Raw genomic sequence first — 22,491 nt, 5'->3', positions numbered from 1 at the left:
TGGTAAAGGCACAGGTCAGATTAAAGCTGAGCAGGAGGAGCTGCCTTGGTTGCTGCACTCCCAGGACCCAGAGCTCAAATCCTTCCCCACTTTGTCCCTCCACGCCTTCACAGCAAGAAAAATGAACACTCAGAACCCGCAGTCAAGGGCTGGGCTGCAACCAAAGCTGCTTTTGGAAGGGAAAAGTCAGCAAAGAACAGGGAAGGGGTGAAAAAAAGAACCCCCAAAAAAACCAAACAACTTTTATTAAACAGCAACTAAACCAGAAAAGCATCCCCCCCACCCCCACCCCCCCACCCCGTCCCAGTTTGCTCCAGCCTGAACCAGCCCCAGGCTGCCCTTCTCCCACCCCACAGCCAAACTCAGTCTTCCCCCCACGTGCCTGGGTGGCAGCTGAGGGTCCCTGGTGGGGTCCTTAGGGCTTCTGGCTGAGCGTGGGCCCTGCTGTGGCGATGATGGAGGAGTTTGCCAGGCTGCTGCCCAGCGTTATGAGCGTGGTGCCAGCACCCCCTGGCAGCACACCCTGTGGCAACAAGTGTCTGTTGGCCAGAGCCTCTCTGGCATGGATGATGGTTGTTCCATCGTCCACCACGGAGGGAACCCTCCCCAGGGTCTCCACTGCTCCCAGAGCGTGGCCGAGGGCTGTGGCACTCTTGGTCAGGCTGACCTTCTCCCCAATATGTCCCAGGGGTCCATCCCCCTTCACTGCAGCCAGTGTTGAGGTCAGGATGACAGTCTTGGAAGCAGTCTGCAGGACAGGTCCCACCTTCGAGTGTACCAGGCCAGCGGGAGGGCTGGGGGCACCACCAAAGCTGACAGCGCCAGTAGGAGAGCTGGCAGATGATGAGGAGGATGAAGGCTGGATGCCTGGCAGTTTGAGGGGGACAGAGGTAGCCTCAGCCATCACAGACTTGGTAAGTGCAGAGAGCTTGGCATCTGACATGACGTACAGCGTCTTCATGGGGCTGGTGGTGGTCACTGTGGAGAAGGGGAGGGCATGGTCAGTGGCTGCAGGGATGGGGTGCCCAGCCTGGTGGGTTTGGCCCCCAGCTGTGGGTCACAGGCTGTCAGACTGAACAGAAAGACCTGCCCTTGTCTGCTCTCCAGAGCCAGACCCCCAAACCCAAACCCCAGCACCGTCACAGCCCCGGCGGGGAAACCGCCACAGCCAAACCCGGGCACCGTCAGCACCGCTCAGATCCTCCGAGGAAGCCCCTCTCCTCCCTCATCTTCTCCCCCAAAATGCCCACTCCCACTGGGACAGCACCTCACCACCCTCCCTTAGCCAAGCTGGCTGTGTCTTGCCCCAGACCACACTGAGATCACGTTGCTCTCAGCAGCCCGGCTCCCGCTCGCCTCTGGCACCTCCAGCTCCATCCCACCAGCAGCGCTGGAGATGCTCAGGGCTCCATCACGCTCCTGCCCCAAGAAGCGCTTCAAAGACTCTGGGCTTTGCAAAATTAACCCCCCCCTGTGCTCTCTGGCAGTGGCAGAGGTGGCAGTGCAGGGGTTACCTGCTCTGAGCTGGCTGCCCCGCAGCCCAGAGCTGTGCCAGGTGACCCAGTATCTCTCCAGTTACAGCAGATGCACCATCCCTCACACTCAGCAGCGGCAACAGCCCGGCACAACCACCACCAGAGCAGTGTGGACCTCTCTGGAATGAAACACCTCGAGCAGGGAGGGTATGAGGGTACAGAATGGTGGGACCACCAACCCTCACCATCCTGGGGTGGGGGAGCAGGGAGTGAAAAATCAGGGAGGCTGGAAGGGCAGGAGGAAGGCGACTCCAGCCACCCCTACGCAGGCTGGGGAGGTGGCAGGGACATGTGGTGATGCTGTTCAGGCACTGGCAACACAACCACCCTACAAGGCAAGTGTTCTGAGCTAACTCCTAGTCCACTCTGCTGCTCCAGCAGCTTCCAGAAAAGCTGCTTCTCCTGGATGCAAGGCCAACCTGAACCTCCAGCAACAGCAGGTAAAGTTCTCCACAGATCTACCTTCATCCACTAGCTATGACAACCGACCAACAGAACAAGAGAGAAACCACACAGGTGACTTAAGCCCAGCGCTCCTGCAGCCCTGGGGGAGAAGAGCAGAGTCTGAAGGTTTGCAGAGGTCAGTTGGGTTTGACTCCTGCAAGGACAGCCGACTGCGTGGGGAGATGTACAAGCTCCAGAGCTGCCTCCTTGGCCCTTTGGGAAACTGACAGCCCCACTGAACTGCACAGTGACTACCTGCTGATGCTGACACCCACCTGGAAACTGGCTGAACCCCAGGACAAACAGACAGACCCAGCACTGGCTGGGCTGGCAGCAGGCTCTTGGGTACAGAGACTCTGAGGGTGACACAGGCTGCAGCACCACACCGTGTCAGCCTGTGGCTACTGGCTGGGTAGCAGCTCTACAGTGTTTATTTAGCTGTAATTGGCTGGTTCTGCTCTCCCCAGGCAAGGTAAATACATGCAGGCAGCATGGGAGAGAGCCCAGGACAGGACCAGCAGCCAACCCCTTCCGTGCCTGGGCTCAGGTTTGACACCACGCTCTGTGCCCACTACTCAACAACGGCCACATCAAGCCAAAACACCTCTGGGGGGGGGGGGGGTGACCAGCTCCAGGGGACACACCCCACACCCCCCCCAAATACAGGCTGAAAACTAAACAGCCTTCAGGCAGCTGTTCCCCAGGGGGACTCCACACACATTACCCAGCGACATGGCTCCGACCCGGCCTCTGCTCCGCTGCCCCGCGCGCCCCGCCGCTGCCATGCGCCTCACCTACGGGTGCCGCCGCGGCCGAGGTCAGGTGCGCCGCGGGGTCCGCGGGAGCCATCTCCGCGCCAGCCTGGGCTTTGCTGAGATCCATCTGAGCCAGCAGCTTGGCAGGAGAGGTGGCGCTGGTAGCTGGGGAGGCCAGGTTCCCAACTGCAGCCTCTGGAGCCTGGAAGGGTTAAAGTAACCGAGAGCTACTGGAAGTGCCCCACCGTCTGCAGGGGAGCTGCAGCCATCCCTGCTGGCCCTGTGCTAGCCCTTCCTGGCCTTAAAAAACCCAGTAAAACAGAGCACAGCCTCTCTCTGCTGCTTCTAGACTTGCCCCCACTCTGGACAGTCACCACCAAGCTGGAGGAAAAGCACGGATGGAGAGGCAGCTCTGTGTTTTACATGCACACCGGTGTCATCTGCTGCACACACACTGCCTGGGCTGAGATTGGCACAAGCTGGTTGCCTTTCTCCAGAGTGGAACAGGGTGGCTGTCCCCACCCTGAGAAATCAATCCTGCTCTCCTTTCCCCCTGCAGCACCAGTAAAGCTCCAGAAGAATTCCCTGCTCCGCGCAGACCCGCTGGCAGGTCCAACACGTTGTTACTGGGTGCAGCACTTTCCATGGCTGGCATCAAGAGAGCTTCCCTCTTGCTCAACAAAGACACACAAGCCCCTCTAACAAGCACCAGATGGTTACACAGCACCAGTGTCCAGCAGACTGGGATGACTGGGAAGCCTAGGTGTGCATCCTAAGGCAGATGGCAGCACACCCTGGAGACCACTGGCAACTCAGTGAAACACCTGCAAATTCCTTCATTTGAGGGCTCATCAAGTGGCCTCCAGGGCCACTTCACCTGCCTGAACCCCATCCAGGAGTACCTGCAATCCTGGCACTGCGGAGAGCCTTCTCTCTGGGAGCCCTCACAGCCCCAAGCTGACATAACTCAAGCTGCACAGCAGCTTTTCCAGACACAAGCACAGACACCCTCACCTCTTCAGGCAGCCTTCTCCAAGCCAACTCGCCCACTTCCTTCCACCACTGATGAGCACTGCTTAAGCTCAAGTCCAAGCCCCCTCCACCCGATGCCCACGCAGGTCACAGCTCACTTTTCCATCCCTGGTGCAGCAATTCAAGGGCTCTCTGTTCCATATAACTAATATTTCAGTCCCTGGGAGTGGAAAGAGTCAGACTTCAGGATAAGGAAGGTGTTTGCTGCCTGCTTACAGCACATCCACCACCAGCAGACAGACCAGAGAGTCAGAGCTCTCCTCATACCACCCTGGGGGAGACCCTTGCTCAAAGCTCAAGCCAGAAGCACCTAAACCTTCATGCCACTAAGCAGAAAACAAGAGGCTCGATCCATCATCACTCCATGCTTTATGGAGCTACTATACATCCACACTACAGGGAGGAAACCATACCAAAAGCCACCTTCAAACCACCGTGGAACAGTTTCTTGAAAAGAGAAGCTGAAACTCACTCATGTTTTCACTTCAAAACCACCCAAACACGCTTGTTACTTCTCACTCTGCTGCTCTCAGAGAGCACTTGCACCCAACTCCCCAGGGAGATTCCTCAGCCTTCTGCCTCCCATTTAATGCCCACGGGGGAAGGAAAAGAATTACCCACTCAAACTGCACCTCAGCTGCTACAGGCATCACCCCAGCCCCCAGAGTTTGGGGTTTTTTTCAAAAAATAAAGATAAATCCCAGCACACAGGCGATGTGTGGGCTCCCTGCTGCCTGCACAAGCACAGCAGAGCCATCAGCTGGAATTTCAAAGGGAACCCAACCAACAGCTTCAGCTACTGCTGAGCACACTACTTTAAGCCCTCAGATTTATCCCCTAAAGCCTTTTGTAAATTTGCTCTTTTACAGGAAGCCCCGCTGGATTACGTAATCCTTATGTGCTCAAGGTACACACGAGCTGATGTCAGGGGCTATAATTAGCTACAAAAACATACAGCTCATGCCATTTCCTGTAAAAGCCAGCTTTCAGTTTGCTTTTGAAGCAAGTCTCACAGCCAACCACACAGTTCAGCCCTACCACGAACACACAAGCTCAGCACTGTAGGTAAAAGTCAGAGCATCACATCCCATCCCATCCCCAAGTGCCTGAAAACGTTAACCCCTGTGTGAACTCACTAACCCCAGAGTTCATCTGTACCAGGTTTCAGTACACTGCAGGGTCACTGGGACTTTGGTTCTTTCAAAGGCAACACAAAGGACGTAAAGGGAAGCACCCCAGTTCTGGTGGTGTATCAGACAGCCTCAGAAGAGGAGAAAACCTGCCTTCAACATGGATGAAGAGTTCCAGACCTCCAAAAGCCACTTAGGTGGGCTCTCCACCAAGCAGCACTAGTTCTGTGTTTGTGAGCTCTACTGTAGCTGGCTCTAAGCTCAGCTCTGCTCACAGGCTCTGCTCACAGGCTCTGTCACGCTACTGAAGTGACTGAAAGAAACACAGGAAAGTCAAGGGAGGAAGGATGTGGATGCTCCCAAAACTGAGCTTTAACCAGCAGTAAACCCTGTGTGGAAACTACCCACAATGGTGGGTGCAATGCCAGATCTAACTAACTACAGCTTTACGGCTGCCACTACTAATACTTACCCAATTTCCATACAAAGGCTTCACCTTTAGGGTAACACATCCCTAAATTGATCTCAGGGCTTTGAGCACCCTCAAACTGCCCCTGCAGAGAGCAGCAAGGAGTAGAAGTGGGCTCCCTGCCTCCGTGGTGCTGCCCACAACTTAAGCCAGTCCAGCAAGCAGGACCAAAACTACAGAGCTTCATCTAGAGGGCAAAGATCCCACTCTGCCTCTCCCACCCCAGCTGACCTGCACGGGACCTGCCTGAGGAGTACAACTCCAGACAGCACAGCCAACCCACTCTCCTGGCTGAAGGCAGGGGATAGACAGACACTCTCTGCAAGCAGCTTTCCTCCTCCCACCCAAACGTCTTCCTGAAGCTCCAGGCTTTCTTGGCAGTACCAATTCTCACGCTGACATCAGCTGTTGAAGCCTAGCTGGGGATTTCCTCAGGGCAGCACCAGCCTGCTATCCAACACAAGTGACCCTGCTACTAAACAGACACAAAGATGACCTGGGTTCTCTTAACCAACAACTCAAGAGGTCCCTTTCTGTGTGGCCTCAGCAAAGCTCCTCACACCCAAGACCAACCTGACCAAGAGCACTTTCCCCACAACAGCTACACCTGCAACAATCAGGGAAAGGTCAGGAGACCAGCAGCAGACACTTTCATGCAGAGATGATGTCAAATACTACCTGGGGTGCCTGTGTCTGCATCGGCTGCTCCTCGAGCTGCGGCTGGACAGTCCCCATGGCAGCCTGGCTGAGAGTGGTCACCCGGCTGGGCTGCCCACGCAGTGTCACAGTGATGGTTGTTGGGGCCTTCAAGCCTAGAAAAGACATGTGCAAAATGTCCCTGAGATACCAGGGCTGCAGAAGCCTTTGGGGGGGCTGCATCAGAAGCTGCTAGGCAAAAATAAGGCAAAATAAGCTTTGGAAACACTGATAAACACTGATGTCAGAGTCTGCATCATGTGCCTGTCCCCCTTCTCCCTCACCTGCTGCCTGGTTGGAGATCTGAGCCAGGCCAGGGAGACTGCTGGCCAGCTTTGCCAGTCCCCCATTCGTCAGCAGCTGGTGAATGGCTGTGGGCTTTCCACTTGCTGAGGCTCCCAGGGACAAAGATGTGGCCACTGGGATGGTGCGGACAATCGTGCCGGTGCCTGTGGTTATGGCGCTCAGGTTCTGGATAGGGGCAGGTGTCTTCACAGCTGAGGTCTGGAAGGAAAAGCAGGACCACTGAGAGCCTGGAAAGGAAGGGCATGCCAGGATGGCTTGGCCTTTCCCCCACACAGAAGACAGAGGTTGCCTCAAACTGCAGGGATGGCAAGCTTGCCCCAGAGGTCACCCCAAATGAGACAGGAAGGATCACTAATCCACCCCTATCCATTCTCTGACTCCCTTCTCAGCATTGTCTAGGTGGCTACCTACAAAGAACGTCCCACAGCCCCGTTTCCTTGATCTCATACCACTTCCAGGCACCCTTTACCCTCTGCACAGCATCCCTCCAGGCTGCATACCTGCACCGGCGGCCCAGCAGCAGCCACACTGGCTGGAAGGGCTGACGACTTGGTGCCCATGTCCTGCAGGCTGAAGCTCAGCCCTTGCAGCAGGCTGCTGGCAGATGCTGCTCCTAGGGAAGAACAAAAAGAGAAAATCAGGCTCAGGGAATCCATTCAGCGTGAGATTCCAGGTCTGTCAAGATTGCAGGCATCTGCAAAACTGCTCTTTAAAGAGCAGTGTCCCAAGCAGCCTGCCCTAAGGTCAGCTCCACACACAGAGAGACCAACACATTTCTTTGCCACAGCTACAAATTAGGTTGGTTTTGCTGTCTCAAGGCATTGCTAGATAGAAACTACAATCAACAGGTCACCAGGGGGTCTCTGCAAGCTCTGCAAGAGCAGAGCACTACAAAGGCTGCCTCAGCAAACCCAAAGCAACCAGGGAACGTGAGGAAAGAGGACCCACCAAACGATTCTGAGAGACACAGGGGAGAGAGGCAGGTACCTTGGAGGGTGCTGGCTTGCTGGGCCTGCACGCAGTGGGTGCTGCTGGCCACCAGCCGGCTCTGCAGGGCATGGAAGGCGCTGGGTGCTGTGCTGCTGGGGATCATGGCAGAGGGAGCTGGGCTGGTGGAGGAGGTTTCTGCTGCAGAACTCAGCCTGTGAGGAGAGAATGAGAAAGACTCCCGTTAGCTACAAACTACACAGGACGACACAAGGTTGCTTTGACTCTGGCCTCATGTAACCAAGCAGGACTCCTGGAAGCATAAGGCAGGGAGCAGATGAGCCACAAAAACCCCAATCAAGAGTTTTTCCTGTGTCCACTGTACCAGCTGGAGCAAAAGCATGTTATTTCCCAATAGGAAGTGAGATTCTGATGTGTGCGCAAAGGGCTGCATCACCCTCCACAACAGCAACCTAACTCACAGTGAAACATCTCCACTTTAAAACCCACTTTCTCTTGGAGAACAGCTCTCCTTCCTCTTCCCTCCCCGACCAGAGTTCAGTTCTCCAGGGCTTGGTTTGAACTACAAGGGAAAATAGCAACGTGATATGTGGGTGTTGGACTCGTTCCCTGACACAAATCCTGACAGCTAATGGGAACTGCCTGCAGGAAGCCACACTGGGGCTTCTTTCCCCTGCCTTTGGGGGAAAAGGCATTTGAGTGTCAGGAGGAATGAAGGGAAGGGAGAGACACAACAGGGAACTTCAGGCAAAATGACACCACAGTCATTCAAAAGACAAAGATAAGCACGCTTGGCTTTGGGAGCCATAGAGAAACACAGCTGCAGAGCCAGGATACCTTCTGCCCTTCTCAGGCTCAACTGCCAGTCGACAAAATAGTTTTCAGGAGCTGAAGAACATCCCCCACTTCAGAACACTCCAGCCCTAAGCACGCTGCTAGAAAGCTCTCCATGCAGAAATCACCCTGCTGTGATGCTTCCCACCAGCAGCCTGTCAAAAGGACCCAAAGCTTAGTCCAAAAGCCCCCCCAAAGTCGCACTCACTTGGGGGTGGTGAGCAGTCCTGACAGCTCCTTTGCGCCCGACACAGACTGGCCGACAGCCACGGGGATCGGCTTCCCGCTGACAACTGTGGAAAGAGACAGAAGAAGCCTTACTCTGGGTCTCTTCCCCAAGTCTTGAGGGATTTCCTCCTCTCTCACACAGCTACCCACAGCTGCAGGCCACGGGGCTCATCCTCCTCACAACGCATCCTTCTGAGGGAAACCTCCACGCCAGCCCTGAGCACACGCTGCAGCCACCGGACCACAGGAGCAACCAAACAGAACAGAGTTGAGAATAAAATAGTAATTAAATAAGAGAAAAAACACAAAACACCAGGAAGCTGCTGCCATGGAAGCATTATGACAGACAGGACTGAAGGAAGCAGCTTCCTAATCTGTGAGCAGTGAAGTCTCAAGGCCCTGGGCACCAAATGCGATTCTCTCTCCGAAATCTTATCTCCACTAATTGCCCTCCTCCTAGTCCATCACCACACCTCAGCCAATTAGCTGAGCTCTGGCTGGCTGGCTATGGATGGATTCTGTAAGCGTTCTGCAGAGACACTTCACAAAACACACAGGGATGCTGCGGCGAGTCACAACACGTGTTTATTGCGGCGGTTTTGGGGATACAACTGCGTGTGTCTTGTGCACTCCTCCTGCTCACACATGGTAAGAGGGAATTCTTGGTTTGGTTCATGTTTACTCCAGCAATTCATTTCCTTTCTGTGAAAAGAAGTAAAGTTTGGAAAAATTAAAATATATATATATTTATATATTCTGGAAACCAGACTTTCAAAGCTGCTGGATGATAAACTGTAACCTTAAAAAAGAAAAATCAGCTCATTTTCACAGCTCAAAACAACTGTTAAACTAACTGAGAGACACTTCCAAAGGAGAATTATTTCTCAGCTTTGAAAACCTCCAATTTCCCATCAGAATGGAGCCGCTGACCTTTCAACCCCACACTGCATTGAGCTAATCACAAGCAACTGCTCTACAGATCCAGGGCTCTGCGCTGATGTGAGGAAGTCGTACGCTCCAGCGCAGCCAGCAACAAGGCAACATCCTTCAGGTAGCAGGGTGACAGCGGTCAAAGCTTCTGAGCTGGTGCAAAGGCTCCAGGGGAAGAAAAACGGAGCAAATAATCTCTTCTTGGACTGCAGAGAGCTCCACAGAACTCGTCACAGTGGGTTTTCCCAGCTGTAGAGGCAGGGAGGAGCTGAAGTTTATTTATACATGTATCAAGCACGTTATCATGCCAGATGTCAGGCTTAAAGGGGAACGGCAGAGCTGGGCCAGCGACCAATCCATCAAGTCTGAATGCACAAAGGTCTTCCATGGGGATGAGCATCACTGTCCTCCTTAAAGCAAGAGCATGTTCCAGGTGAGAGCTTCGTGCAGGAGTCACAGGAGTGGACAGCAGAACCAAGCTTGAGATGACATACTTGGAGCAAGGCTGGATGTCCCAGAAGAAGGTGGGCAGTTCCCACTGCAGCTCGCAAGGCTGCAGCCGAGCACGTCGCCGGAGCACGCAGTCCCGAGCGCTCTAGGGAAAAGACAGGCCCCCCCTGGCCAAGCTCCAACGTGCTGCAGCCCCCAGCTCTCCCCAAGCCACTCGCACCTTGAGCCTCCATCTGTCCTCTGCAGCTAACTCCTCTGAGCAAGACACCGGCCCTGGCAGCTCCCCTCCCTCCCCACGCCGCACCCCGCGAGGAGCGGGGGTCTGCGCGCAGCCGCGGCCCCGCTTCCTGGTTAGCAAGCAGCTAGGCAATCACAACTCACTTTCTGCCTGGGTGCTGAGGGGTGCTCCGTTCCCCACGCCAGCAGCGTCTCCGTGGGAAACAATGGTCACCTTGATTTTGGCTCGTTTGGAGGCTTTGGCGCACTGGGTCGGGCTGGGGGTCTGGTGCCTCTTCAGCTGCACACGCACATCGTCTTTGTCAGCCCCTTCCGAGTGCTCTGAGGAGACTGGAACTAGGGGACACAGAAGGAGCTTTTTGAACACTGGTCCCTCGGGGTCAGCGCTGCTCCGCCGCGCGCGCTGAGGCGCGGAGAAGGGACACATGCCCATGCACACACTTCCACAGCTCCCTCCATGCCAGCCTTGCCCATCTCCCATGCACCAGAAACCCAGACTTCTCCTTTTCACTGCCTGGACTGACTTCCACGTGCCCTAAGTTGGTGTCTTGGGGGTCAGGGCTCAGCTTAAGCTACCCACAGGCTAAGGCAGGACGGCACACAAAGGGTGTCTTGCCCCTACAGCCAAGAAAAACACATCGACAGCAAAACCCCATCTGCACATAAATACTTCTCACCTTAAAGCACAGTGTGATCAATCCTGGGATCAGGGCCCCCCAGCCGCCCTAATTTCAATGTGAGACTCAAAGAGGTGGTGCAGTCCCAACACTGGGACTACAGCTCAGTTCACCTGCTCCTCTGACAAAGCAGCAAAGGTACTGTCACACCTGCCCTTTGGCACACTCCTAACCCGCTCTCCAGGAGCCAGACTGACTGCAGCACACAGATTTCTCAGAGGCACTAAGCGAAGCAGCTGTGAGCACGAGAGGTGCTGCAGCAAAGCCAAGCCCCACATCCCTACACTGCTTCGCACTAGAGGAGAAAAACCATGAGCTGGGATCTCTCTCCTGCACCCAAGGCTGGTTTTTCTGCCACGTCCTTGAACAGTCTCATCCATTTCATCCTGTGTAAAGCATGAGCTTGCTGAGGCCAGGGCTATCCAAAAAACCACAGAGGACCAGGAGCAAAACACAGTCAATGAGCTGCCACATCCTGCCCCATCCATCATCTGCCCGTCTCCCACCGCTGGTACAGGGTTGTCCAACCCTGCTCTGAGATGCTGGTGTCTGGGTTGCAATGAGGGTGCAGATCTGCCCCCCACTGCAGTGTTCCCAGCCTGGCAGCACTGCTGTGCCCCGCAGCGAGCAGGAAAGGCCTTTGCTCAGAGCTGGAGGGAGCCCTAAGTGGAGAGGCTCTAAAGCTCTCCACTGCTAAGCCAGCTAACTCACTCTTTACAGCTGGTCCTGGGCACATAAGCCAAGTGTTCAGCAGCCTGGAGGCCAAGAAACAGGTGCCTTTTTATTTATATAAACACCCAGGCATGGATACACCACATAAAATGAACACAGATGTGCATGTGTGGGTATTGACACGTGTGTATACACTCCCTGCCTACCACACCACCTCCATCCCTCTGAGCTGTGGGTGCAGGACAAGTCTGCATCCCTAAACATCAGACAATTCCAAGTGTTTTGGGGCTGCTCTGGTCCCCAAGACAAGTGCCAAGCTTGCTGTGCCACTCTTGGGGCTCCAGGGTGTTAACTCACAATGCTCCCCTGCCTCCCACCCACCTGCAAACATGCGTGGTCCAAACCAGCCCCCCCAGAGAAGCCTCACCAGGCTGCAGGCACCAAAGCCACCCCACTCCCAGTGCCACCAGCCAAGCAGGAGAGTGAAACAGCACATGCACAGGCAGCAGCATCAGGTCCCACTCAAAGCATCGACGAGCAGTGTCCCTCCGTGTCCCTGCCACATGAGGGCAGAGCCTGGTTCTGCTCACACAGGGCACGCAGAGCTGTGAAGCACCCTGCTCCCCAAAACAACAGGGGATACTCTCAATGCACACCCCCCCCCCCCCACCAGATTCCTACCCCATGGCTCAGATAGCTGAGCCAACACAGCAACAAGTGCAGAGATCTCAATCAGCTTTTGATCTTACCAAAGGGCAGGCTAGGCTGGTACAAGCCTCTCCCCATCTCCCCATCTTTGGGGAAAACATCACCATGGCTTCTCTTCCTAGCAGACACTGGGTAGGAGGACTCTGGATAAGCATGGAGCTACGTGTGTGCTCCCAGGCTACCCTCATCACACAGGGGAGGGCACAAAACAAGGCTCAAAGGGGAAAAGAAAACCAACAAACCTTTACAGAAGGTTCAAGGGAAACCTTTAGAAGGACCAGCTTGGGCCAGTATTTGCCTCAGGAGTTTGTTACCATGGTTGTGTAGGTGCAGTTCAGAACGTGTCTTGTGTGTTCAGGAAAAGCAGGGAGCCTGGATCTTAGGAGCTGCTAGAGAGCATGACAAAATACCACCAGCCTTTCTGCACCCAGCACTTGTTACAAGCACCCATGTCAACACCCTCAGCACCCTGGGGTCACCTGAACAGAGAGCTGACACCAACAGCTCCTATCATGACACCACAGCCTCCCAGAACCCTGCCTTTCAACCTCTCATCCTCTCCTAATCCCAGAGCCCCACAGTCACAGCCACTCAGGATGGCAAAATGATCTTTAGGGACGCTGTGGATCTCACCTCCTGATCTCCAGCCCTAAGAGCACCACCAATCCAGAGCTCTGTCTCTCTGCATGCTCCAACACAAGACACAACTGGCCTAAAAAGGCTGCTCCCCTCTGTAGGTCTCCTGGGGCAGACAGCATCCCTCTCCCCCACACAGCACTGCCTTCCCAAAGCCTCTCCCTCACCTCTCCACTCTTAACCCTCTCTAGCCAAGAAACGCTGCTCCATGTGTCTACATCTGCTCCTTCCCAACCTCTTGGCAGTCCCTGGATTCTGCTCCCAACCACTGCCCCTTGGCTACTCCGTGTATTTGGGACACCCCAACACACAGTCTCCCAGGTTGATGTCCACGTCCCCTTCCCAGCCCCAGCACGGGAAAAGGGCTAAACTAACATCATCCACAGGGTTGTAGTCCACCAGAGCAAACCAGCTGCCAGGCTACACAGCTCCAAGAGCAGCACTTACCTACCCAGGGCAGGGAAAAAGGGGGAGAGCTCAGGAAAAGTCAATGCTCTCAGCTAGCGAGTGGGCCATGTGCTTTGGCTTCACATACAGCAATGAGAAAGCAAAAAGCAGAGGGACAAGGGGACACGTTGGGCCACAACCCCAAACCAATGCAAGGGAAGAGGAAGATGATGAAAGAAGGCAGCAGAGAAAGAGAGAGAGAGAGGGAAACAGAGAGAGAGAAAGAGAGAGAGAGAGAGAGAGAGAAGTGAGGAGATACTCACCAAAGAGACATGAAGAGGTGCCAGGAGGAAGAGCTTTCCTCACCAGCATGTTTTGTTTCAGAAAAGCAGCAAACTGAGCTGAAATGAATCAGAGAGAATTACAGTATCACAGCCCGGCTCTGGAGCGGGGACAGGGAACTCCAGGGGTATGACTGCGACCCACAGACAGCCACCTCAGAGCAGGCAGGCAGGCAGAGAGCTCCCAGCACAGCTCACCCAGCCACAGCACAGCAGAGACACACCGACCTCCCTCTGGGTGGGCAGCACAGCACATCCAAGGCTACAAGGGGCATGGTCCCAGCTGTCACATCCCCAGAGCACAAGCCCTCTCCAGGCCCACAGCCATCAGGAAAAGGTTGAGCAACCAGGGAAGGCTGGTGGCTTGGCTGCAAGGCACAGGGCTAGCTCGACCAAGCACTTGAGCTGAGAAGCTGAGAGGAGCTGGGAGATGTCAGCCAGCACATCCCTGAACAGCCAGAGCCACAACACACAGGCCTTATGCCACGCCACAACAGTGCTCCTGACAACACACCCCACTCCACAGACCCTCCTCCTGCTATCTAGCAACTTCCTCCCTCAACTACAACAAAGGAACAGACTCTGAGAAAACTAAGGGAGAGACAAACATCAACCTTCCCCCCTGGAGCTGACCCCCGAGTTAGAGAAAGGCTTTGGGGAATGTGGAGGGGTCACTCTGTTGGAGGTGACAACAGATGAGCCCGTTCAGGTCTGTGTGTCTTGAGCAACGAAACAAGGAGAGAAGGGAGGATGGAGGACTCTCTCCCAGGTACTGCTGATACTTGCCAGAAGGGCTCATCACCAACAGAACCCCTACCCACGTTCACAGCGTTCGCAATCGGACAGAAGCTGCACCACACGGTTTTTAACCAGCACCCAACAGGACAAGGGAAAAAAACCCCAACCAAACCAAACACCAACAGCTCAATCTGTTTCCTTATTCAGAGCAGGTTTTCTACTGCTCTTTGAGGCAAGATGACTCTGTAATTATCCGAGCCCCACTGTTTCAGTCACAATTCAACAGCCTACATCGCCTCCCGAGTACCTTCAGCATTCCTCCTAAGCAGCCTTCAGGGAGATGAGGCAAGGGGCTCGTGCTTGAAAAAGAATTGCAGCTACCTGGTGATTTGGTCAGCCAGAACAAGAGAAAACCCTTCTCCTTTGAACAGCAAGGCTCCACAAGCTGTGGAAAACACATTTTCCAACCTAATTTCACCGCTGCCTTCGAATGAGAGTGATGGGGGACCAAGCTGGAGAGAAAGCTGCCACGGGGAGCTCAGAATTCATGACAGGACTTAATAGACAAAAACCTTAACACTTCAGGACAAATAAAGGCCAAAAATTAGGATGCTGAGAGGAAAGAGGGTGGGAAAGCAACAGGGCATTACCTTGTGCCTGCTTGTGTGTCAGGACACTGTCCGTCCTCTGCACCTGCCTCTTCAGCAGCTGCGTGGGGCCGACCGGGCTGGGCTTCTGGATGGAGGACACAGCAGCCACTTTAGTCTTGGGGCTCGACGTGGGGCTGCTGGAGACGCTGGATAAGTCCTGCTCAAAGGGAAGAAACACCTCTTACCCCTCCCTGTTCTCCCAAGAGGGGCTCATAACCCTGAGCCTAGCAGCAGTTCCTTTGTCCCGCCGCAAGCTGCTGGTCCCTCCTCATCCCCTCACACCCTCCACCAACCGCATCTCCCCCCTTCACACAGCCCCAGCCTTCCCCATCCCAAAGAGACCCCCCGCCACACACACCTCTGAGCCTGAAGGTGAGGCAGGCACTTTGGCTGCTGGTGAGGCAGGTCTGCTGGTTCTCTCTGGCAAGTCAAAGGACAGGTCCCTCCTGGTGGAGTCGCGGGGCTTCTTCTTCTTCTCGGCATCCAGGTCGCGGGGGTCGGAGCCGGAGTGGCTCTCCGCTCGCGTGAGGACACCGGTCAAGAAGTCGGCGATTTCATCCTGGAAACCAACAGTGAGACTGAGCAGTGTACAAGTCTGGACAACTGATCCTCACAGCCTGAGGCAAAGGAACAACAGACTGTCCCCAGAAGGACAAGCATGAGGCTCCCTAGGTTGAGCATCCTGCAGACAGAGCCCACCCCCCTCATTCAAGCCCACGCTCCACTGATTTCTGAGGCGTGGGAAAGAAGCACCATGAAACCAATATCAGCAATAAGGTTGTCAATTGTGGCCACCAAGACATTTCCACACAGGTCTTGGTTGGTTTGTTGGTTTTTTGAGTAAGGATAAGGTGTAAAAGGAAGATCTCTCTGGTTACCTGGATGCACCTGTCCACCATGCTCTGGGTCAGGCCTTCTGACTTCTTTTTGGCTTTGCTTATCCTATTTAAAAAAAATAAAGGCAAACCAAAAATAACCACAGGTAGAGGCCAACAGAAATTTGGGGTTCTACTTTCACACAAGTGATAACATTCTTCACCACAGGTGGTGGAGTTTCCTTCTCTGGAGATACTCCAGCCCCGTCTGGATGCTGACCTGTGTGACCTGTCCTAGGGAGCTGCTTTGGCAGCGGGGTTGGACCTGATGAGCTCTTGAGATCCCTTCCAACCCCTACAACTCTGTGATTCTGTGATTCAAGCAACAGCAAGCTCGCTCCCTGACCCTCTCAGAAGCAGAGTAAAGAGCCAGCTCCAGCAGATCTCAACTCAGGAGCACGGAAAGACGGGATTCATCCCTCCAAGTGCTGCAACACTGTGCACAGCCTCCAAAAGCCACACATTCCAGAGCTGGGGGTGGCATGACAATCCAAAGAGCTGCCCTGGTGTCAGACCACACTGTACCCTGGGTCTGTAACTTCTCACCAGGAGAGATGAGGCAAGAAACTATCTTTCTACCCAACATACCACGCTTTGCATTACAAAACTTGACCTTGATGGAGGGTTTTTATGCAGTTCACACCCGGTTTCAGCACCAAACTGGGTGTTTGGTCCTCTCTTTTGTGCACTGCACACTCACACCTTTCCTGTCTCACAGACCCTTACCTGAGGTTATCATCTGCTCCTCCCACCACCACCATGCTGTTATCAGCACGGAGCTTCTCCCGGAAATCTTCCATCGCCTCGATGTTGCACTGCAGGGAATTCTGCCCGATCACAAAGAGCACGGGGGTCTTCATCTCCAGGAGAGGGTCATCAACATCCTGCAAGAACAAGGAGAAGGTGTAATCCACGAGGGCTGACCCAGGATGCACATAGAGCCTTTGGAGCTGAACACCCTTCTGAACTGAATGAGCGTTTCCAAAGTGGGAGAGAGGCAGAGAACACTTCACACCAATCCCAGTGCATACAAACTGCTTCCTGAAAGGAGAGAAGGATAAATTCTGTGCTGTGTTTAAAAATCCTGTGAGTAGACAGTGATAGTAATGGGGTTAGACCTGGCTGGTGGCCAGTCACTAGTGGGGCTCCACAGGGCTCTGTTTTAGGGCCAGTTCTTTTGAACATTTTCATAAACAGCCTGGACACAGGACTAGAGGGTGTCTTAAGTAAAATCTGAGATGACACTAAATGGGGAGAAGGTGTTGACTCCACTGAGAGTGGAGAAGCCTTGCAGAGAGACCTGATCAGTTTTGGGCACCCAACGCAGTACAAGAGGGACATGAAAATATTGGAGAATGTCCAGAGGAGGGCAACAAGGATGGGGAACAGTCTGGAGGGGAAGTCTTGGGAGGGGAGGCTGAGGTCCCTTGGTTAGTTCAGCCTGGAGAAGAGGAGGCTGAGGAGATCTCATGGGGTCTGTGGCTTCCTGACAGGGGAAGGCGAAGGGGCAGCACCGATCTCTCTCCTCTCTTTGGGGACCAGGGACAGAACCCCAGGAGTTGGGCTTGTTGATGATCCTTATGGGTCCCTTCCAACTCAGGAAATTCTATACCACTGTCAGTAATAATGAACAATTCAGGCTCAGTATAAATCCACCTGAGTTGTCCTCTCTGATGCCAAACATCATGGTTAGCAAGTCACCTGCACATACAACCCCAGGAAGGAGCTGCAAAATGACATCACAGCAGAGACAAGCACACAGGACTTCTGATGCCTGCTACCACATCAAGAGTCCTACTAGGAACCCACCAGCCCTGCCTGCAGGGCACACAGACACTCCTAAAAAAAAAAAACCCAAAACAAAACCAAAAGCAAAACCAAAACCTTCCAATTATCACCAGATTTCCAAGCCTGGTTCTATGAAACAGCCTAGGGAGATTAGAAAAATAAATAAATAGAAGGACAGAATTCAGTGGATCCTTCTCTCCTCCCTGTGGTCCTTACCCCTCGGGGGCCGTCAACGGTGAGAAGGGGGAATCCAAGGCACACAACTGCAGTGACATATTCCATCACTGAAACCTGGGGAGAAAAAGCAACAGTCAGCATCTTACCAGTCAAGCAGATCAACGGTGTGAAGGTGCTTTGCCAGGCACAGAAATATCTCCCATCTTTAGACTCTGTCTACTAAGAGTGGTAGGAAAAAACCCAAACAATCTGATGACTTAAACAGTTTATGTCCCCATGACCAGAAAGGATGTCTGTCCCAAAGCCAGGCCTTGGAGAGAGTGACCAGAAGCCCAGCAGAGCCTTAAACCCAACAGTAATTCAGATCTAACACTGAACTGAAGCTGTCAAGCGGGGTCTGAGAGGATGAAGAGGAAGCGAGTACTTACGTGACAGGCCACCAAGGCACCCGTGTTCCACCCAATCAGGATGATTGGCTTGTGAGAGAAGTGGCTGTGAATCTAAGGGAGGAAAAAGAAAGAGACAGGGATGAAGAAGAGGGACGGATCAGGGGACAACGTGCTGGGGTGACACAGCCCTTACAGGCCAGGTGGATAGTTGGAAGGAGCAGTGATGGCTCCTCCATGCCCTTGCAGCTCTTACCTCTGCCACCTTGCCCCTCACCGCCCCGATCATGTGCTCCAGACACTGCAACACCCCCACTCCACTGCCATTGTTCAGCAGGTGGGTGGCAATGGGAATCACCTGTGGACACAGGGAAGACTGACAGTGAACAATGAAGGCATTACTGGGCGGGGGGACACGACAATTACCATGGAGTGGAACACAGTTTACTCTCAAATTTGTCCTTTTCCCCTCTCCCTCTCTCCCCCAGGATTCACCTCTAGCTACTAAAACCAGAGGAAAAGGACAATTCCCCACTGGGACAACTTCTGACCCTCACCTCGCTCCTGTGCACTCCACACATTCAGCGTGTTAGGAGGTGTGTGAGCAGCTCTGCACACAGGCAGAGGACTAAGGTGACACATAGTGTCCCTCCTCCAACCCCTTCCTACCCAAAGACTGGGTAAGGATTGCTCAATCCTTACTACCAGTAAGGAGACAAGTCTGAACTGCTAAAGATGGATGATTTTAGTCGGTGAGATTTGGGCAACTTCATGCCCTGTGCAGTGTCTCAAATCCACAGGTGGCAGATGCCAGCCCCTGCTTTCAGCAGAAACCAGTATTTTGGTGCACCAAAGGCTTCCAAAAACAAGATCAGTGGCCACAGTCTAGCACAGCTGTAAGTTTGAACCTCCACCCTTTTCAAAGCCAACCACACGAACCTTTCCCAAGCAAGAAAGCTGCGACTGCCAGAACCGGTGTCGTCGAGACGTGGGGAACATGGAGTTGGAGGGTCCAGAGGAAGCGATCAGGATGAGGGGGGAACTAGGCAATTTGCTCTACAAAGTTCAACAAGAGAGATGTTATAGGAAAGCAGCTTCCCTGCCCAGCCTGACCTGCACAATGCAGCAGGAGGCATCTTGCACAGCTCATGAACAGATTGCGTTTTCCCCAGCCAAGGATACCCCAGGAGTATGGGAGAGGGAACATGTCCAACAGAAGGACACTGAGCAAGTCCAAAGCAGGAGGAAAAGAACCCAGGAAGCAAGACAGAGGTGGAAGGAAGAGGACAACAGAAGGATGGAAAGAATAAAGCTGACTTGCTCCCTGCAAGCCCCAAGAGGTGCTCACCGGTTTGTTGTGTGACAAGACACCCACTGCTGGGTCCCAAGGTCTCTTCAGCAGCAGAGACAGAGCCTCAGCACCTGCTGCTCCTGTCTTTGCAGTAGAGGAGAGCAGCATCCTGTCGATCAGGGTGGGGATCTGAAACCAGAAGCCAGGAAGGACTGAGAAAACACATGCAGCCTTTTCAACTGGCTTCACAACACCCTCCCCGCTGCTCCAAAGAGAACGCACAAAGGTCTCATCAGCTTCCTTCAACAGCCTTTATAAAGGGAGAATTTTAAGTGACAGCAAAGTCTTTAACTGCTTTTATCACCTTTCCTTTAAGTGTTTGCAGAGCATCCAAGTAAGCAGCCAGCACTGGCAAACTGAGGGTTTCCACCAACGTGGTGTGAAGCCACTGGATCAGTTTGGTGTCCCAGTTCACACTGGCCAGAGCTTGGCGGACCCTCCGAGCACATTTGTCCACTGCTATTCTCCTCAGGACTGGCTCATTGCAAGCCTAAAAGCCAGAAAATTGAAAAGAAACACAGTTACAAGGGAAAGATAAAAACAATTAAGCATGTCACATGCCTCCCAAGCCACAGGATCAGCTCAAGCAGCCCAAAGTCCTTGGGCAGCAAGCAAAGACCAACGTGCTCCCAGCAAGGACAAAACCATGCTTCAGGTGAGCCCAGAGCTGCCTGGCTTTTCAGAACACACAACCCAAAGGCCAAGACTTTCACCTTGACTCAATCAGGTTTTGCTAGGAAGGACTGATAAAAACACACTGTGCTGGAAAGTGAAATCAGGAGTAGGAGACCTCACCCCTTCGTTAGCCAAGCGAGCCAGCCTGTCAGACTGCAGAGCCTTGTGAATCTTATTGAACAGCTTGTTTTGGGCCATCGTCCATCCTGTCCTGTTGAGAAAATGAGAGGAGATGTAGGTCACCATTACACAGACAGCCAGGTCCTGCAAGCTGCTGCCCGTTCCCAAGGCAGCTGGCAGCACAGCGGGGCATCAGCTGCACCTGCAGCCTCCAGAACCGATTTACAGCCCAACAATGGGAGCTTCACTTCTGAGGATTTAAGTTAAAATCATAGAATCATAGAATTGTAGGGGTTGGAAGGGACCTCAAGAGATCATCGGGTCCAACTCCCCTGCCAAAGCAGCTCCCTAGGACAGGGCACACAGGTCGGTGTCCAGATGGGGCTGGAATCTCTCCAGAGAAGGAGACTCCACACCCCCTGAGCAGCCTGTCCCAGGGCTCCCTCACCCTCACTGGGGAAAAGTCTTTCCACATGTTGGTGTGGAACTTCCTATGTTCCAACTTGCAGCCATTGCCCCTTGTCCTGTCCCCACAGACACTGAAAAGGGGCTGCCCATTCCCCCTGCATCCCCTGCTTCAGATAATTATAAACTTTAATTAGGTCCCCTCTTAGTCTTCTCTTCTCAAGGCTGAAGAGTCCCAACTTACTCAGCCTTTCCTCATAGGGGAGATGCTCCAAGCCCTTCATCATCTTCGTAGCCCTTCTCTAGACTCTCTCCAGGAGATCCCTGTCCTTTTTATACTGGGGAGCCCAGAACTGGACACAACACTCCAGGTGGGGCCTGACCAGGGCAGAGTAGAAGGGGGGGATCACCTCCTTTGTCCTGCTGGCTACACTCCTCCGGATGCCCCCCAGGATCCCATTGGCTCTCTCAGCCACCGAGGATGGTTCATTAAAAACCACCAGGTTAGAAACATCACTGGGGCACGGCAGTGAACACCCAAGCACCAGAAAGGCACAAGCACAGCAGAAGGAATAAATAAGACCAAAACAACCACTCCTTTTCACCATCAGAGTGGTACCTACGCCGGCCTCTACCAATAAACCCAACAGCTAACACGGCAGAGGAGAAATACAGACATGAGAATTAATGTCCTTTGAATGCTGCTCAGTTTGGGAATGCCACTGCACCCTGAGTCACTCTACAAACAAACTCTGCACAAAGCTACAGGGGCTGATCAGTGCCCGAATTCCTGCTACCTGTTGACGTGCTCCTCCCAGTCGTCGGGCGGCGGAGGGGCGTCCGCGTCCGTGCGAGCGAACATCACGTGGCGCTCACACTCGTTCATCACGCTGCGTGCCTTCTGGTTGTCATAGAGGGGCACGGGCGTGGGCGTCACCGTCTCGACATCGATGGGGATATCTGCTTCCCTGTCAGCAACAACGACACTTCAGGGGAGGGGATCGCTCACCTCAGGGGCTGGTGGGCTTCCCAAGAAGCCTGCTGAGCTCTGTAAGCTTGTTCTGCCCGGTCTGGGCCTGGTTGTCCCCTGAATCCCAACATGAAGCCCTGAGCTGTGTGTGAGCCTGAGCGCTGCCCTATCCCTCATCCCAAACTGCGACCCGGGCCCAGCCCCACACCCGACCCTAAACCAAACCATCAAGGCCTGGCCAGGAGGCCCCATCCCGCCCCGACACCAAAGCTGAGGAGACCCCCCAACTCAGCCCCCACCCCTCCCCAAAACCCGCTCCAGCCCCTCCCACCCACACCCTGCCCGCCACACCCCAGCCCCAAAGCCCCCCCAGCCCCCACACGTCCCACTCCAGACCCCTCAAAACCCACTCCAGGCCTCACACGAGCCAGGACCCCCAACCCACAGCTGCCTGCGGGTCTCCATCCCGCACACCCCTCGCACCTCTCCCAGCCCCTCACAACACAGCCCCACCCCCCTCCCTCAGTTCACACCCCCCGACCCTCCCGCACTCCGCAGGCCCGCCGGGCCCTCACCCCTCGCCCCCAGGGCCCCGCAGCCGCACGCCCACCCCCTCAGCCCCGCAGCAGCCCCCAGCCCGGGCTCACAGGGCGGTGCCGGGCTGCCGCCGCGGCGTGAGGAAGAGCATGCGGGCGGGACGCGCGGCGCTGGCGTCGGGGTGGGCGCTCCAGGGCTTCGCGTAGCTGTGATCCAGGCACACCAGGTCCAGCTCCCGCTCGTGCACGGACAGCTGCAGCAGCAGCGACGTGCCCATCCTCCGCGCCGACCACTGCAGGTCCCGCTCCCGCTCCCGGTCCCGGTCCCGCTCCGTTACGCGCTGCGACATGGCCCCAACGCGCCCCCCCGACGCATCCCCCACCCCCCCCCCGCGCCGCGCATGC

The 22,491-nt window shown here is 54.5% G+C and overlaps 1 protein-coding gene across 1 annotated transcript; it reads right to left on the bottom strand.

Moving 5' to 3' along the window:
* Positions 1-308: 308 nt before the first annotated feature.
* Positions 309-22,436, bottom strand: KANSL3 (KAT8 regulatory NSL complex subunit 3; the record flags this gene model as incomplete). Its single annotated transcript, XM_084273968.1, has 22 exons — positions 309-978; positions 2,774-2,936; positions 6,044-6,177; positions 6,346-6,565; positions 6,868-6,980; positions 7,355-7,509; positions 8,358-8,442; positions 10,139-10,330; positions 13,398-13,475; positions 14,804-14,960; positions 15,162-15,362; positions 15,682-15,745; positions 16,405-16,562; positions 17,683-17,757; positions 18,072-18,143; positions 18,286-18,387; positions 18,969-19,085; positions 19,378-19,509; positions 19,685-19,870; positions 20,176-20,266; positions 21,378-21,548; positions 22,198-22,436. The coding sequence occupies 22 exons, from the start codon at positions 22,434-22,436 to the stop codon at positions 416-418; spliced, it is 3,468 nt and encodes a 1,155-aa protein (XP_084130094.1). The 3' UTR covers positions 309-415.
* Positions 22,437-22,491: the final 55 nt, after the last annotated feature.

This window comes from Gallinula chloropus (genome assembly GCF_964237585.1).
Source record: "Gallinula chloropus genome assembly, chromosome: 21".
In the NCBI taxonomy this organism is placed as follows: Eukaryota; Metazoa; Chordata; class Aves; order Gruiformes; family Rallidae; genus Gallinula; species Gallinula chloropus.
This window is presented reverse-complemented; position numbering and strand designations above follow the sequence as displayed.